Raw genomic sequence first — 12914 nt, 5'->3', positions numbered from 1 at the left:
TAACCTATTTAGATGGTCATAGTTGAGCAAAACTGAACAATTTTATGTTTTCTTTATGTTTTTAATGCATATTTTACAACATATTTCTTGTGTGAAACATCCTAATCTTCAAAGTATCACACACTTCAGAAACATTTGTGTCAGTGAAAAGTATATTACCTAAAAAACTGTGGAGTATGAAATACACAAATACCTGAAACTTACATACATATGAACTTTCTGTCATTTTGTTACTAGAAGTATAACATCCTAACAAAATATAAATTCCAACAGAGCATGCGCCATTGAACTGTTTCACTTCCTGTTTATTTCTCCGGACTGAAGCTGAAACATCTCCGCTCTCCGTCAGCGTATCACTCCACCACAAGACGAGGGACTTTATCCACAAATGGTGAGACTTTTGCGTTCTATAAAATAAAATAAAAAAATGTGCATGTAGACATAGAGCGAGAACATCACTTATTCAGACAGCAGCATTGGTGATAGAGAAGTGGACAGTTTTACGTCATGGTATTTTGAACTAAGTACTATTTGTTTTTTGTAGAAGCAGATTTAGAATCGTTGTCTATGTCTTTAATTGTATTAATCTAATTTGTACCATCGGAAGAAATCTATTTTCTTTAGCAATTTATTTATTTTAAAATTACATGTATGATATGTTGTAGGCACTTCAGATACCCAAATGTAATTGCACGACCACAAAAATATGTAATTGTTAAATACCAGGTTTTGACCCCAAAAAACTACTTGGTCTCTTATTTCACAACGTGTGGGTTTGTAGGCACTTCAGATACCCAAATCTAATTTCAAAACCACTGAAAAAAGACTTTCATTACACATTCCCATATTTTCGGTAGTCCTGCTAAGTAGCAAAAACAAGTGTGTGTGTGTTCAGGCCCCCCGGTGGCTGAGCTGCGGTACTGCAGTGTTTCTGCTCCTGCTCCACATCTCTCTGGTCATCTCGCAGTCCTGCTCCAGTGGGATCCCGGGGATACCAGGCAGCCATGGGCCCAACGGCATGGACGGGCCAATGGGACAAAAGGGAGACGCTGGTGAGCTGAGACTTCAGAAACATTTGATGTTAATTATTGTTTTTCCTCTGGAGATCTGACTGTATACGTTTACTGAAATGTTTTCTTAAATTTGACTGAGCTGGTACATTTTCACTCATTGTTTTAAAATTTAACAAAGAAACTTTATATTTAAGTCGCAATTTGGGAGAGATTTAAACAAATGACTTATCAGTCAATTAAAGTTTTCTTGAAAAATTTAAGAATATCTTTTTTTTAATTCACATTTTCATTTCCAAATGTTTCTAAAAAAAACACATAAGTATTTTGACTGAATAAAGCCTTGACATTTGACCTACGTTTCTCTGGATGATCAGGTGAGGCAGGACAGCCTATCAGGGGCCAGAAGGGGTTCCTGGGTCTCGGGGGCCCCCCAGGACGCCCCGGCCTGAAGGGGGACGGGGGTCTTCCTGGACATCCCGGAAACCCAGGCCGACACGGGCAGAAAGGAAGACCCTTCAACCCTTCCAACCAGCAGATATCTTTCTTCTCCTACAAACGGGTGATATCTCAAACTCCAGAACTCGACAATACCATCGACTTCAACCGGTCAGTGCTGCTAACGTTTACATTCAGGGAAATAAATGTTATGTAATGTAATTATAGTGAAACAAGTTTATGAGGCAGACTGCGATTAATCGTTTTTTATTCGCTTAAAGGCCATCTTTTTAACTAAAGTAGCATTTAAATAAATGTGTAAAGGACGCACGTATGTTAAACTCTTCCCACAGCCAGATTTTGCCTGAGCTGGATGAGCAGTTTCGTGGAGAGGAATTGATCAACGGGACGTTCACATGCGCCATCAAAGGAATCTATTTCTTCAGTTATCACTTTTCAGCAAAGAGCAGAGTGAGTTCTTTTGATTTCATTTTGTCCTCAAGAGAAAGTGAAAAACACATACATTTTAAAGTTGTCGTACTTTTTCTTCTTCAATACTACTTTTTATACTTTCAATCCACTATATCATGGCTGCCAATATTTTAGGTTACGGTCCTACCGTGGCTCTATTTCTGCAATGTTTTGAGTACTTGGTCCAACTCTATTTTATATAGATATTAAAATCGGTTAAAATCGATTTAAGGTCCTGACATCCTTGAAACATCTGTGTCATCTTAAGGAGCACTCTTTATCCACCCATTGTTGCACACTTTAAAGCTCTCCTATAATGCAAAATGCACTTTGTGATGTCTTTTATATAAAGATGTGTCCCCGGTGTGTCAGGGAATTCACAGCGTCAGAAAATAAAACCTTCTTTTCCTCCGTACCCAAATCTCTAAAAACGGGGAACAACGGAGCTGATCCAGATTTGCGTCCGATATGACGTAATATAAAAAATATGGGCTGGCTTTACGCCCACGGCCCAATCAGAAGCGTCGCTATCAGAAACAATCCACCCAATTTAACTTGGGAAAATGTATATAAGAAGGCTTTGTCTTGTCTTCCACCATTTGTATGATCACTTGTAGGTGTGTGTGAAAATGATGAAGAACAGCGAGGATCACATGACGCTGTGCGACACGTCGGAGGGTTTCCTGGTGACCTCTGGCTCTGCGGTGCTGGACCTGGAGGTCGGAGACACCGTGTCTCTGCAGGCGACCAGGTTCAACAGCTTGGTGACGAAGATGGACAGCACCAGCCACACCTTCACCGGATTCCTGATCTCCCCCACCGGCATCTGAGCCACAACATTTATAAAATAACAAACTTCTAATAGAGGACATTTACAGCTATTACATGAAATGTGTGCAAAGATCAGCAGAATTAATAAAGACACTGTTGCTTTCAAGAATGTTTTTGTGTGTGTGTTTTAGCACTGAACTACAAATGATGTGTGTTGTTGTTTCTCATACTGTAGCTAAAGGTAAAATCTTCCATCATTTCCTACATTCATCGTACATTTTCATGATTTTAAGGGGTTACAGTTGGCCTATATTTGGGTGTGTATTAATTTCTAAGGAGAAAGGTCCATTAAATTGTACTTTTTAGAATTTGGTTTACTATTCTATAAATAAATGTTATAATTATATCACATATAAGAACGTTTTAAAGACCTGAACACAAGCTTTATATTTGCAGAGCCTTGTCCTGCATTAGAACAATATGTGTTTAAAAAGTCAAATAAACATTTTATTTAGTAAATAAATCAAACAGGCAGAAGCGTAAGGAGGTGTTTTGGTGTGTAGCATTTCCTCCAGTGGCTCACTAATTAAAAACTCTGAGGGGTCAGGTGTTCTTCTCTCTGACTGATTCGAGGCCAGCAGCTCGTTAATTATCCATCACACAGGATCAGGTGAGAGGACGTTTAACCTTACAGCCGTGTGGTCGAACACAAACACAGAAACAGGAAGTAGAGGATCGTCTCTACTACAAGGATATGTAATTGTTAAGTTGTTAACAGTAGTGTTTTTGAATCGTATCAATCATACATCAAATAAATAATCCTATGAAGTTTAAAAAGCTTGGTTAAAACAAACAAAATAACTCTTGAATGTTAGTACAATTGTAATATACTGTAACTCAAAATGCCTAGTTCATTAATTCTATAGTTATTTTAGTTAAAATCGGGATTTTTCTGACATTCATTCTTTATATTCATTTTATGAAACCGTACTTTAAATATCCAAAAACAATACTGTGCAAAACGACAGTTAATGATTTTATCTGTAAAGCAGGGTTGGTCTTTATTGACCTTTTCAGTCATTCAAAAGCATATACAGCATGTTTATACATTCACTAGCTAGCATAGCATAAAGGTGCTAACGTTAGATAGTAATGTGCCAACATACTCCGCTAACGTTTGCCCCAGAAGTTTTTAGGTATTAAAAGTCTTCACCTAACCTCTCTGGGTATCAAGTAACACTTTTACGTTATGTTTGACCTCAACATTTGTATTTCAACTAACTTAAAATCCACAAAACCAGCCTCAAAGTAAATAGTAATAGGAAAATGTAGTTGTCGGACCCTCGGAGCTGACTAATGCAGCGTTATGATTGGCCAGTCTGCATTCGAGGGGCGGGACTTAACGGAAGGTCAGTTCTCACAGATAACATGCAATTTAGCCCTGAAGAACATGCCATGATCTTGAAATGGTTAACAATACTCCAAAATCACAAAATGATATGAACTGTGGGAACATGGGGTTTATAACATAAAAGCATGTCCTCTCTCATTAAAGAGCCCCCCCTGGTGTCTGGAGGCTGAACTTCAGCTCAGTGAGTCGCTGGCTGACGGGCTGCTGAACACACCGTTCCTGGCGTAGAAGGTGCTCTTCACCACGGAGGATTTGGCACGGGATGGAGTTTTGTAATCCAGAGTGTAGTCGCCTGCAGGAAGTCAGACAGCATTAATGTGGAGGGAATATAAGAGGAAACAGAGAACATTTGGTGACCGCTCGATACAAACACTGCCATATGTTTTTTATTCTTACCGTGTTGCTGTTTAAACTCCTGAATTTCCCCACAGGGATTAATAAAGCTCCATTTGATCTTATCCTAATATGTGTTCCTAAATTTAATGTATATTGGTTTCAACTCAAATAAACACAGATATAAACTTAGATTTGGACAGTTTCATCCAAAAGGTGACAGAATAGTTTTGAATCTGTAGCATCAATATGTTTTTTAAATGTTTTTCATTGAACAATATCTTTACATGCATTTCTCTTCAACTCTCCTTCTGAGGAATAAGCAAATTCCTGGAAAGTGTGCCAGGGTTTGGAGAAGATTTTCTTGGTGGTCAAACCGTCAGAATAACAACTACTGAATTTCCCCACGTGGATTAATAAAGCTCCATCTTATCTTATTTTACTTTGACGGTCATTTGATTCCATTGAGCACATGCTTTTCGGGGCTTTCCCTTTCCTGTATTGTGCTATAAAGGCGTTTGTGCATTTAAATGGACTGCAAAGGCTCAAGTCATACTGTATCAGACACTACATACTGATATACAGCTGAACCTCAGCAGGATATGTCCTCTTGAACTCACCCAGCCTCCAGCCGTACTCCCAGGACGAGAGCAGAGGAAAGTCAAACTTCTCCTCGGGTCGGATGTTTCCTCGTCTCTGCAGGTACAGACTGCGCCCTTTACCCTGCGGAGGACACCAAAGTCACAGAATAACACAAACTAACCTTCTATTTTATTTGTATTTACTTGCACTATTTTATCTGTTTTATTTGTTCGATGTCCTATAATATATATGTTGCACTGTTTGAGGATTTTCATTGACATATCTACACTGTAGCTAATGTGCAAATGACAATAGCTCATCCAAACCTTCCTAAAAGTTCCCACACCACCCCGCTCCTCCGCTCCCTTCACTGGCTTCCAGTAACTGCTAGAATCCACTTCAAGACACTGGTACTTGCGTACCATGCTGTGAATGGATCTGGCCCTTCCTACATCCAGGACATGGTTAAACCGTACACCCCAGCACGTGCACTCCGCTCTGCATCGGCCAAACAGCTCTCTGCACCCGCACTGCGAGGGGGACCCAAGTTCCCATCAGCAGAAACACGTGGGTTTGCTATCCTGGCTCCAAAATGGTGGAATGAGCTCCCCATTGAAATCAGGACAGCAGAAAGCTTACACATCTTCTTCAGACTGAAAACTCATCTCTTTAGACTCCACTTCCAGAGATAGAATTACTAACAAAGCACTTATATACTAATAAAGGACTGGCTGATCTAAAGCCAGTTGAGTAGCACTTGAAATTTTTGGCTCTATGAAACCTGATGTACTTATATGATTCTGTTTTCTTCAAGTTTGTATCTTGTTGGTCGAACGCACTTACGGCCCGTCTACACTACAGGCATCGAAAAATGCTTTCAACGTTTCGCCCATTCACTTGAATGGGGTGACGTAGAAGATGTTTAATCTTCGCCGAACTGCATTGTGGGGAGCATGGCATGGCTTTGCAAGCATCCCGAGCATCTATCGGCATCAAAAGTTGAACAATGTTCAACTTTTGATGCTCGATGCTTGGCATCAGCCAATCAAATCCCGTTTATGCAAATCCCGCCAGTGCAAGCGCAGCCAATCAAACCGCGTGCAAGCTGGGAGAGCCAGACCGCAGTTCATTTCCTCATATTCCAACGAGATATTACGGTAGCAAATCACCCGGTTCTTTACGACCAGAACTATTTACCGGGATACAAACCGGAGGAACCAGGCATGGAGGGAGGTGGCAGAGACAGTGGGTGAAACTGGTAGGTTTTCGCCTGTTTGGAGAGTTTATATCCAGTTTACTTCGTTTTAACATTGCTATTGCTTTGTATGTCGGGGGCGGGAGATTCATGTGATTGGTTGTTGGTCGCGTTGCTCGCAAAAAATCGCCAAGCTTCAGACACGCCCAGCTTCAAGATTTTTTGATGCCTGTAGTGTAGACGGGCCGTTATTGTAAGTCGCTTTGGATAAAAGCCTCAGCTAAATGTAATGTAATGAAAAGCCTTGAATCTTGAATCTTGAATCTTGAATCCCTGTGTCCTGCAAGGTACAGTTTCTCTCCATGGAGCACGGTTGATTTGAATAGAGCATACAGTAGATAACAAAGTCCATTCTTTTAAGGTAAAGAGGTGAACATTTCCTATAAGTATAACGTTCACTTGAACTGCTTCAGGAGTCTGAAATATACCCACAGCAGAACATGGCTTAACCACATACACTGACTACATCCACATTTTAAGAGTCATTTTATCCATACGTGGTGTGACGAGTCCTGGTAGAGAGCGTTTCTGGTCTTTGGAGAGACTGGCCTCATGAGGGGGGAGACATTGGGAAGACCCTCCCCCTCCGGAGAGATCTCAGGAGGAGGGAGATGAGGAGGAAGAGGAGGAGGAAGAGGAGGAAGAGGAAGGTCGCTCTGCTTCTTGTTGGTCCTGGTGACAGGAGGCAGGACAGCCCTAATAAATGAAGCAGACACACGAGAGGTTTAACCAACAAGTGTCCATTATACTTACATCTGCAATTAAGCATTTTCAGGACTGGCTCACTAAAACATAAAACCTAAAATCGGAAAATGAGAAAGCATGTTAGCACTTTGGGTTCTTTTGTCTGAGCCTGAAATAAGGTCTGTGGTTAACACAGGCTGAAGAGATTCGTTTGTAAAGTTTCCCAATCACATCTCTACCTCTAAACGTTTTGAAAACCCAAATCGAATAGAATCCATTTTATGAAACCATACATTTTTAGTGTAAACAGTTAACGATTTGATCTGTAAAGCAGAGTTGGACTTTATTTACCATTTCAGTCATTAAAAAGCATATACAGCATGTTTATACATTCAGTAGCTAGCATAGCATAAAAGTGCTAACGTTAGATAATAGTGTGCTAACATACGCTGCTAATGTTTGCCCCAGAAGTTTTTAGGTGTTAGAAACCTAGAAATCTTCATCCAACCTCTCTAAATATCAAGTGACACTTTTACACAATGTTTAACTTCAACATTTGTTTTTCAATTACCCATATTGAGCTCACTAAAATATAAAACCCGAAAATGAAAAAAAGCATGTTAGCACTTTGGGTTCCTTTGTCTGAGCCTGAAATAAGGTCTGTGGTTAACACGGGCTGAAGAGATTTGGAAAGTTTCCCAGTAAAATCTCTGAATCCCATTGAATTTCTGTGGATGAACCAGATGCTGCCTTCAGGGTCAACCTACTAAAATACTCCTCGATTGAAAAACACGAACAACTATGTTTATGTTCCTGTATCTAAGTGTAATGTGTTCTTGAGAGAGGAGGATCTTCACATTGTAGATTTGAGGATTAAAAAAACACTTGACCTGAGGTGAGGTTTCTGTTGTTGTATTTTATACTGATATTTATCAAATTGCACTGTACCTATGTAATAAACAATGTGCATATCATATGTCCAACATTAACTAGATAGGCTGATCGGTTTTACATAATTCAAAGCTCACTGTGTGTTGCCGGGCAGATTAGTCCCCTCGGTGCTGATGTTTTGGAGATCGTTGGAGGGGTAAAGGTGGCTGTAGCGTTTCTTCCAGGACAAACGGGTCAACATCTCCTTCTGGATCTGCTCTCTGTAGCAGTTCTGGCTCTGTGTCGTCAGCATCTCCTGCCAGAAAGCTTCATTTAGCAACTCCGTGTGACATTTAGACACTATTTGATATCTACTTCCATCTTTAAGAGACTAAATTTAAAGGCGTGTTGGGATTGGTGGACATTGTTTACCAATCCCAACAATCCATGAATCCATTCATTACATGTTACTTGTTAGACGCTTTAATCCAAAGCGATTTACATACTCAATACTGTGGACAATCCCCACAGGATCAATTTGGGGTGAAGTGTCTCAGGGACACAACGACATGTTAGAATAGGTTTCTATCTCTGTTTTAAATGTTTGTTTTATTTGTATGTATGCACCACAACACCAAGTCAAATAGAGTGGTGCAGGGATGCGTCCTAAAACCCGGAAATAAGCTGCGCATGGGTTCCCTCGACAAAAAATCAATGGGATTTCTATTTTGGAAAATAGCTGGAAATAAGGTCTGTGGAAAACTAACCTGTTTGATAAATGCACGTTTTGTTCGGCCGGATAATCTCCACATGTCTACCCTACTTTTATAATTTTCTAATCATAAATCTAATGTCCAGAAGCAAAATGCTAACGTTATGCTATAAAGGAACTACAGCCGAGTATAGCAGCACGACTTCAACGTCACGCCAAATTAAGATCCATATTCAAACATACAGATTCTAAATGGTACGAGTTGAAGCGTTTATTTGAACAGTCTGCAGGAGGCAGGGACTTGCTTTCAAGCAGAACAGAAACAAACTTAGAGCAGTGTTTACGTGTTCGGCGTAATGACGTACAACGTCTTCCACAACTTCTGTAGTCCTATTCAGCCACTTGTTAACAACCATCGTTTTTCAGACACGTAAACTCTTCAGAAATCACCAGTGGGGTCACTGCTGATGATTTAATGTCGTAGAACAAAATGTGATCCGTCTCTTAAACGTGTGTCACCCACAGATTATTATTATTAATATGACAGCTATTTTCCCAAAACTTATGGAGAAATCCCATTGACTCTGAGAAGAGGGAACCGGACGTGGTAAAATGCTAACTCACTTCTTGGTTTTAGGACTCGTCACATGACTTCACGTCACCACCGCTAAGCTAAAGGTGGCTAATGTTGGGCTATAAAGGAACTAAAGCACGATCACATGACTTCACGTCACCACCGCTAAGCTAAAGGTGGCTAATGTTGGGCTATAAAGGAACTACAGCACGGTCACATGACTTCACGTCACCACCACTAAGCTAAAGGAGGCTAATGTTGGGCTATAAAGGAACTACAGCACGGTCACATGACTTCACGTCACCACCACTAAGCTAAAGGAGGCTAATGTTGGGCTATAAAGGAACTACAGCACGGTCACATGACTTCACGTCACCACCACTAAGCTAAAGGAGGCTAATGTTGGGCTATAAAGGAACTACAGCACGGTCACATGACTTCACGTCACCACCACTAAGCTAAAGGAGGCTAATGTTGGGCTATAAAGGAACTAAAGCACGGTCACATAACTTCACGTCACCACGCTAAGCTAAAGGAGGCTAATGGAACTGTCCTAGTAGATCGCGTTCACACCGGAACAAGTTCCTGAGGGAGGATTACGCAAATGAAACTCCCCCGGAGTTGGGGACTGGGCCAGTCCGATCGGCTTCAGTAGAAGCTGCTGGGTGTCTTCCCAGCAGCTTCTACTGAAGCCTTCCGAGTCAATCGCCACATGCGCCGACACCTCCTCATCACTCCACCGATGATTTTATCTTTTACGAAACTTTTTTTTCATATAGAATGCAGTTGGAGGTCAACCAATCACAGAGCTTGAGAACTAATCACGGGGTTTGTCAAACAGAGCACATGGTGTAGTCCTAAACGCTGGGGATCACAACTGCACGCCACGGGACCTGACCAAGCGTCGCTCCTGGATGTTTATGGAGTGAGAGTGTGTTGACCAGGCAGAGTCCCTGTAGCTAGCTTCACGGAGCAGCTAGCAGAGAGACAAGAAGCTAGCAGCAGCAGTCACTTGACAGAGCCGTCACTCAATGTGACCACGCCCTAATTTATGCAAACACTTTAAGACCTAATATAAATATAATGGTTGTGTTAGAAAACAATTCACTCACAGATTCATAATCATGAAGGTGGAATCTAACTATATTCATAATAATATTTATTGCATCCATGGGTAGAAACATGTTTTTTTCTGCTGTAAAGTTGGGTATTTTAACATGGGGTCTATGGAAATTGCTCCTTTCTGCAGTCAGTCCCTATCGGCCAATATATGAACTGCAGTGTGTGGCACTTCCGTATTGGCGTCCCGGCTCTACCCCACAGTTTGCCGCTTGGTTGCAACGGCTGCACCGTCGAGTTAAACCACTGGCTCCCATGTTTTCTTTTGTGTTGCCATAAGTTAGTCTCTCTCCATTGGTGCGCTGGGCTAATGCTAATAATGCTAATGCAAGCAAATAAAATGGCGGCTTCACAAAACTTTTCTGAGTTTTACGGGCGTGGTTTGCAATTCGCCAAGCCAATCTGAAGTCGGAACCTTTTTCTCCCCATGAAAGTACCACCTCTCTAGCAGGGACTGAACAGGGGTGAAAAGGTTTGCAAAAACTAGGTTCTAGTTCCAGATCTTTTTGGTGTGAATGCAAAATCCCAAGAACTATCGGAACTATTCCTGGGAAAAGTACTCCGGTGTGAAAGCGCCTATTGACTTGACAGATATATGAGTTTGGTTTGTGAAACACTACGTGAGCCTACTTCACCTACAAGTTTACATACAACTAATCAGTTTATCTTTTAACTCAAACACCACTTCAACCTTTAATCCAGCAATGAATCAGCACTTTGGACTGAGAGGAGACAGCGTTAGGCAGGGGAGGTCTGACAGAGCTCCTCCCTCAACTGACTTACTGAGAAGTGAAACCAGGAAACAGTTTGTTCCTCTTCCTCACTGCAGAGAGACAGACGGACTGAAAAACAGACGATCAGATTCACCTTCAGACCAAACTAACAACTTCCTCTGAGTTCAGCTACAGGAGAGAAAAGTGGAAACTACAGCCCTGCTGCTTCAACCTGCGGACCCTCCACCCCCTGAAGGTGAGTCTGACTCCAAACAAAACTCAAAGTGAATTTCAGTGAAGTCAGTAGAGGAGGGGGAGGGGAGCCATGACTGACTGTACTTCCTGTCTGCTGTGTTTCAGCTTCACTCAGAGGGACTCTGAGTGAAGCTCCCAGCAGCTTCTACTGAAGCCTTCCGAGTAAACGGCCAGAACGCCGACACCTCCTCATCTCCACCGCTCCCATGTTTTATTTTGTGTTGCCATAAGTTAGTCTCTCTGTGTTTCTGCGCTGGGCTAATGCTAATAATGCTAATGCGAGGATAATAAAATGGTGGCTTTACAACTTTTTTTTAGTTTGACGGGGCGTGGTTTGCAATCCGCCCAGCCAATCGGAGCCTTTTTCTCCCACGAAAGTAAAAGGGGGTAAAAAGGTTCTCACTTCAGATATTCATTGCTATCGGGATGTTAAGAGCATTCCATAATATAACAAAAAGTGTATCTCGAGCCGGTTTCTCAAACTTACCTACCCCACCTTTAATAAGAGATGACATGAAAGCAATGTTTCAGAATGTCTCATAAACAATGGCATTTTTAGAAAACTAATAAAACAAAAACGCCTTCACTGGAAAATGGAAAAAATAACACACTGATCTCTTTCATGATTAAAAGAACAATAAGTAAAATAAGCAAACACTCAACTAAAGAAAACAGGTGAAGCGCTGCGGCTACAATCTCATTAAAGAACTATTTAATAAAATAAGTGTTAAATATCTTACCTCTGTTGTTCCTGCTGCTGAGCTGCTTCTCACAGAGGAAAAGAGAAAAGGATCAGATAACACACTGTAACGTAAGGACACACACACACACACACACACACACACACACACACACACACACACACACACACACACACACACACACACACACACACACACACACACACACACACACACACACACACACACACACACACACACACACACACACACACACACACACACACACACACACACACACACACACACACAAACACACACACACACACACACACACACACACACACACACACACACACACACACACACACAAACACACACACACACACACACACACACACACACACACACAAACACACCCTGTAACCCTAACCCAGCGCCCCCTGTGGCCACAAATGGCATCTATGAAATATTCAATATTATCATCACATAATTGATGATAAGTCAATCAGTATCTTATTTTGCAAAGACTTAAAGCAATATGGCACCACTATTAAAAACATTAGGAATACAAAGGCAACTAAACGCAACTTTGTATCATTTCAAATATGTTTTTTCAAATGATACCGTTTGCTTTTTTGTTTTCTTCTTTATTTGTATGTGTACCTGTGTACCCAAAGTGATGGAAAGTGAATTTACTCAAGACTTTTCTTAGGTACATTACATCACATTGCATTTAGCTGACGCTTTTATCCAAAGCGACTTACAATAAGTGCGTTCGACCAACAAAGTACAAACTTGAAGAAAACAGAATCATATAAGTACATCAGGTTTCATAGAGCCAAACATTTCAAGTGCTACTCAACTGGCTTTAGATAAGCCAGCCCTTTATTAGTATATAAGTGCTTTGTTAGTAATTCTATCTCTGGAAGTGGAGTCCAAAGAGATGAGTTTTCAGTCTGAAGAAGATGTGTAAGCTTTCTGCTGTCCTGATTTCAATGGGGAGCTCATTCCACCATTTTGGAGCCAGGATAGC

The 12914-nt window shown here is 41.2% G+C and overlaps 2 protein-coding genes and 1 long non-coding RNA gene across 5 annotated transcripts; 2 read left to right on the top strand and 1 right to left on the bottom strand.

The window, feature by feature from the left end:
* The first annotated feature begins 268 nt into the window (after positions 1-268).
* On the top strand, positions 269-2859 carry LOC307041617 (complement C1q subcomponent subunit B-like). 2 transcript variants are annotated; one of them, XM_079685074.1, is made up of 5 exons: positions 269-391; positions 896-1052; positions 1388-1619; positions 1802-1919; positions 2537-2859. In XM_079685074.1, the coding sequence occupies exons 1-5, from the start codon at positions 389-391 to the stop codon at positions 2747-2749; spliced, it is 723 nt and encodes a 240-aa protein (XP_079541200.1). In that variant the 5' UTR covers positions 269-388; the 3' UTR covers positions 2750-2859. The 2 variants fall into 2 exon arrangements, with proteins under 2 accessions (XP_079541200.1, XP_079541201.1); XM_079685075.1 differs by having other exon boundaries at positions 389-510.
* A 789-nt stretch (positions 2860-3648) lies between these two features.
* Positions 3649-12860, bottom strand: LOC307041574 (protein SPMIP1). 2 transcript variants are annotated; one of them, XM_079685045.1, is made up of 5 exons: positions 11939-12860; positions 7984-8141; positions 6769-6967; positions 5055-5157; positions 3649-4393 (listed from the first exon to the last, which is right to left on the bottom strand). In XM_079685045.1, the coding sequence occupies exons 1-5, from the start codon at positions 12338-12340 to the stop codon at positions 4275-4277; spliced, it is 981 nt and encodes a 326-aa protein (XP_079541171.1). In that variant the 5' UTR covers positions 12341-12860; the 3' UTR covers positions 3649-4274. The 2 variants fall into 2 exon arrangements, with proteins under 2 accessions (XP_079541171.1, XP_079541172.1); XM_079685046.1 differs by lacking the exon at positions 11939-12860 and having other exon boundaries at positions 7984-9193.
* LOC307041575 lies at positions 10677-11505 on the top strand. The gene is made up of 2 exons (XR_013808796.1): positions 10677-11199; positions 11304-11505. It is a non-coding gene; the product is annotated as an uncharacterized lncRNA (long non-coding RNA).
* Positions 12861-12914: the final 54 nt, after the last annotated feature.

Source organism: Notothenia rossii (genome assembly GCF_949606895.1).
Source record: "Notothenia rossii genome assembly, chromosome: 5".
In the NCBI taxonomy this organism is placed as follows: Eukaryota; Metazoa; Chordata; class Actinopteri; order Perciformes; family Nototheniidae; genus Notothenia; species Notothenia rossii.
Note: the sequence above shows the minus strand (reverse complement) of the source record. Positions and strands in the feature narration are given on the sequence as shown.

Coding starts and splice junctions, on each gene's coding strand:
- LOC307041617 (XM_079685074.1), top strand. Junction 1,053..1,387: donor GGGACAAAAGGGAGACGCTG/GTGAGCTGAGAC, acceptor CTGGATGATCAG/GTGAGGCAGGACAGCCTATC. Junction 1,620..1,801: donor AATACCATCGACTTCAACCG/GTCAGTGCTGCT, acceptor CTCTTCCCACAG/CCAGATTTTGCCTGAGCTGG.
- LOC307041574 (XM_079685045.1), bottom strand. CDS start 12,340: ATGCCATTTGTGGCCACAGGGGGCGCTGGGTTAGGGTTACAGGGTGTG. Junction 8,142..11,938: donor CAGCAGCAGGAACAACAGAG/GTAAGATATTTA, acceptor GCTTTCTGGCAG/GAGATGCTGACGACACAGAG. Junction 4,394..5,054: donor GGAGTACGGCTGGAGGCTGG/GTGAGTTCAAGA, acceptor GACTTCCTGCAG/GCGACTACACTCTGGATTAC.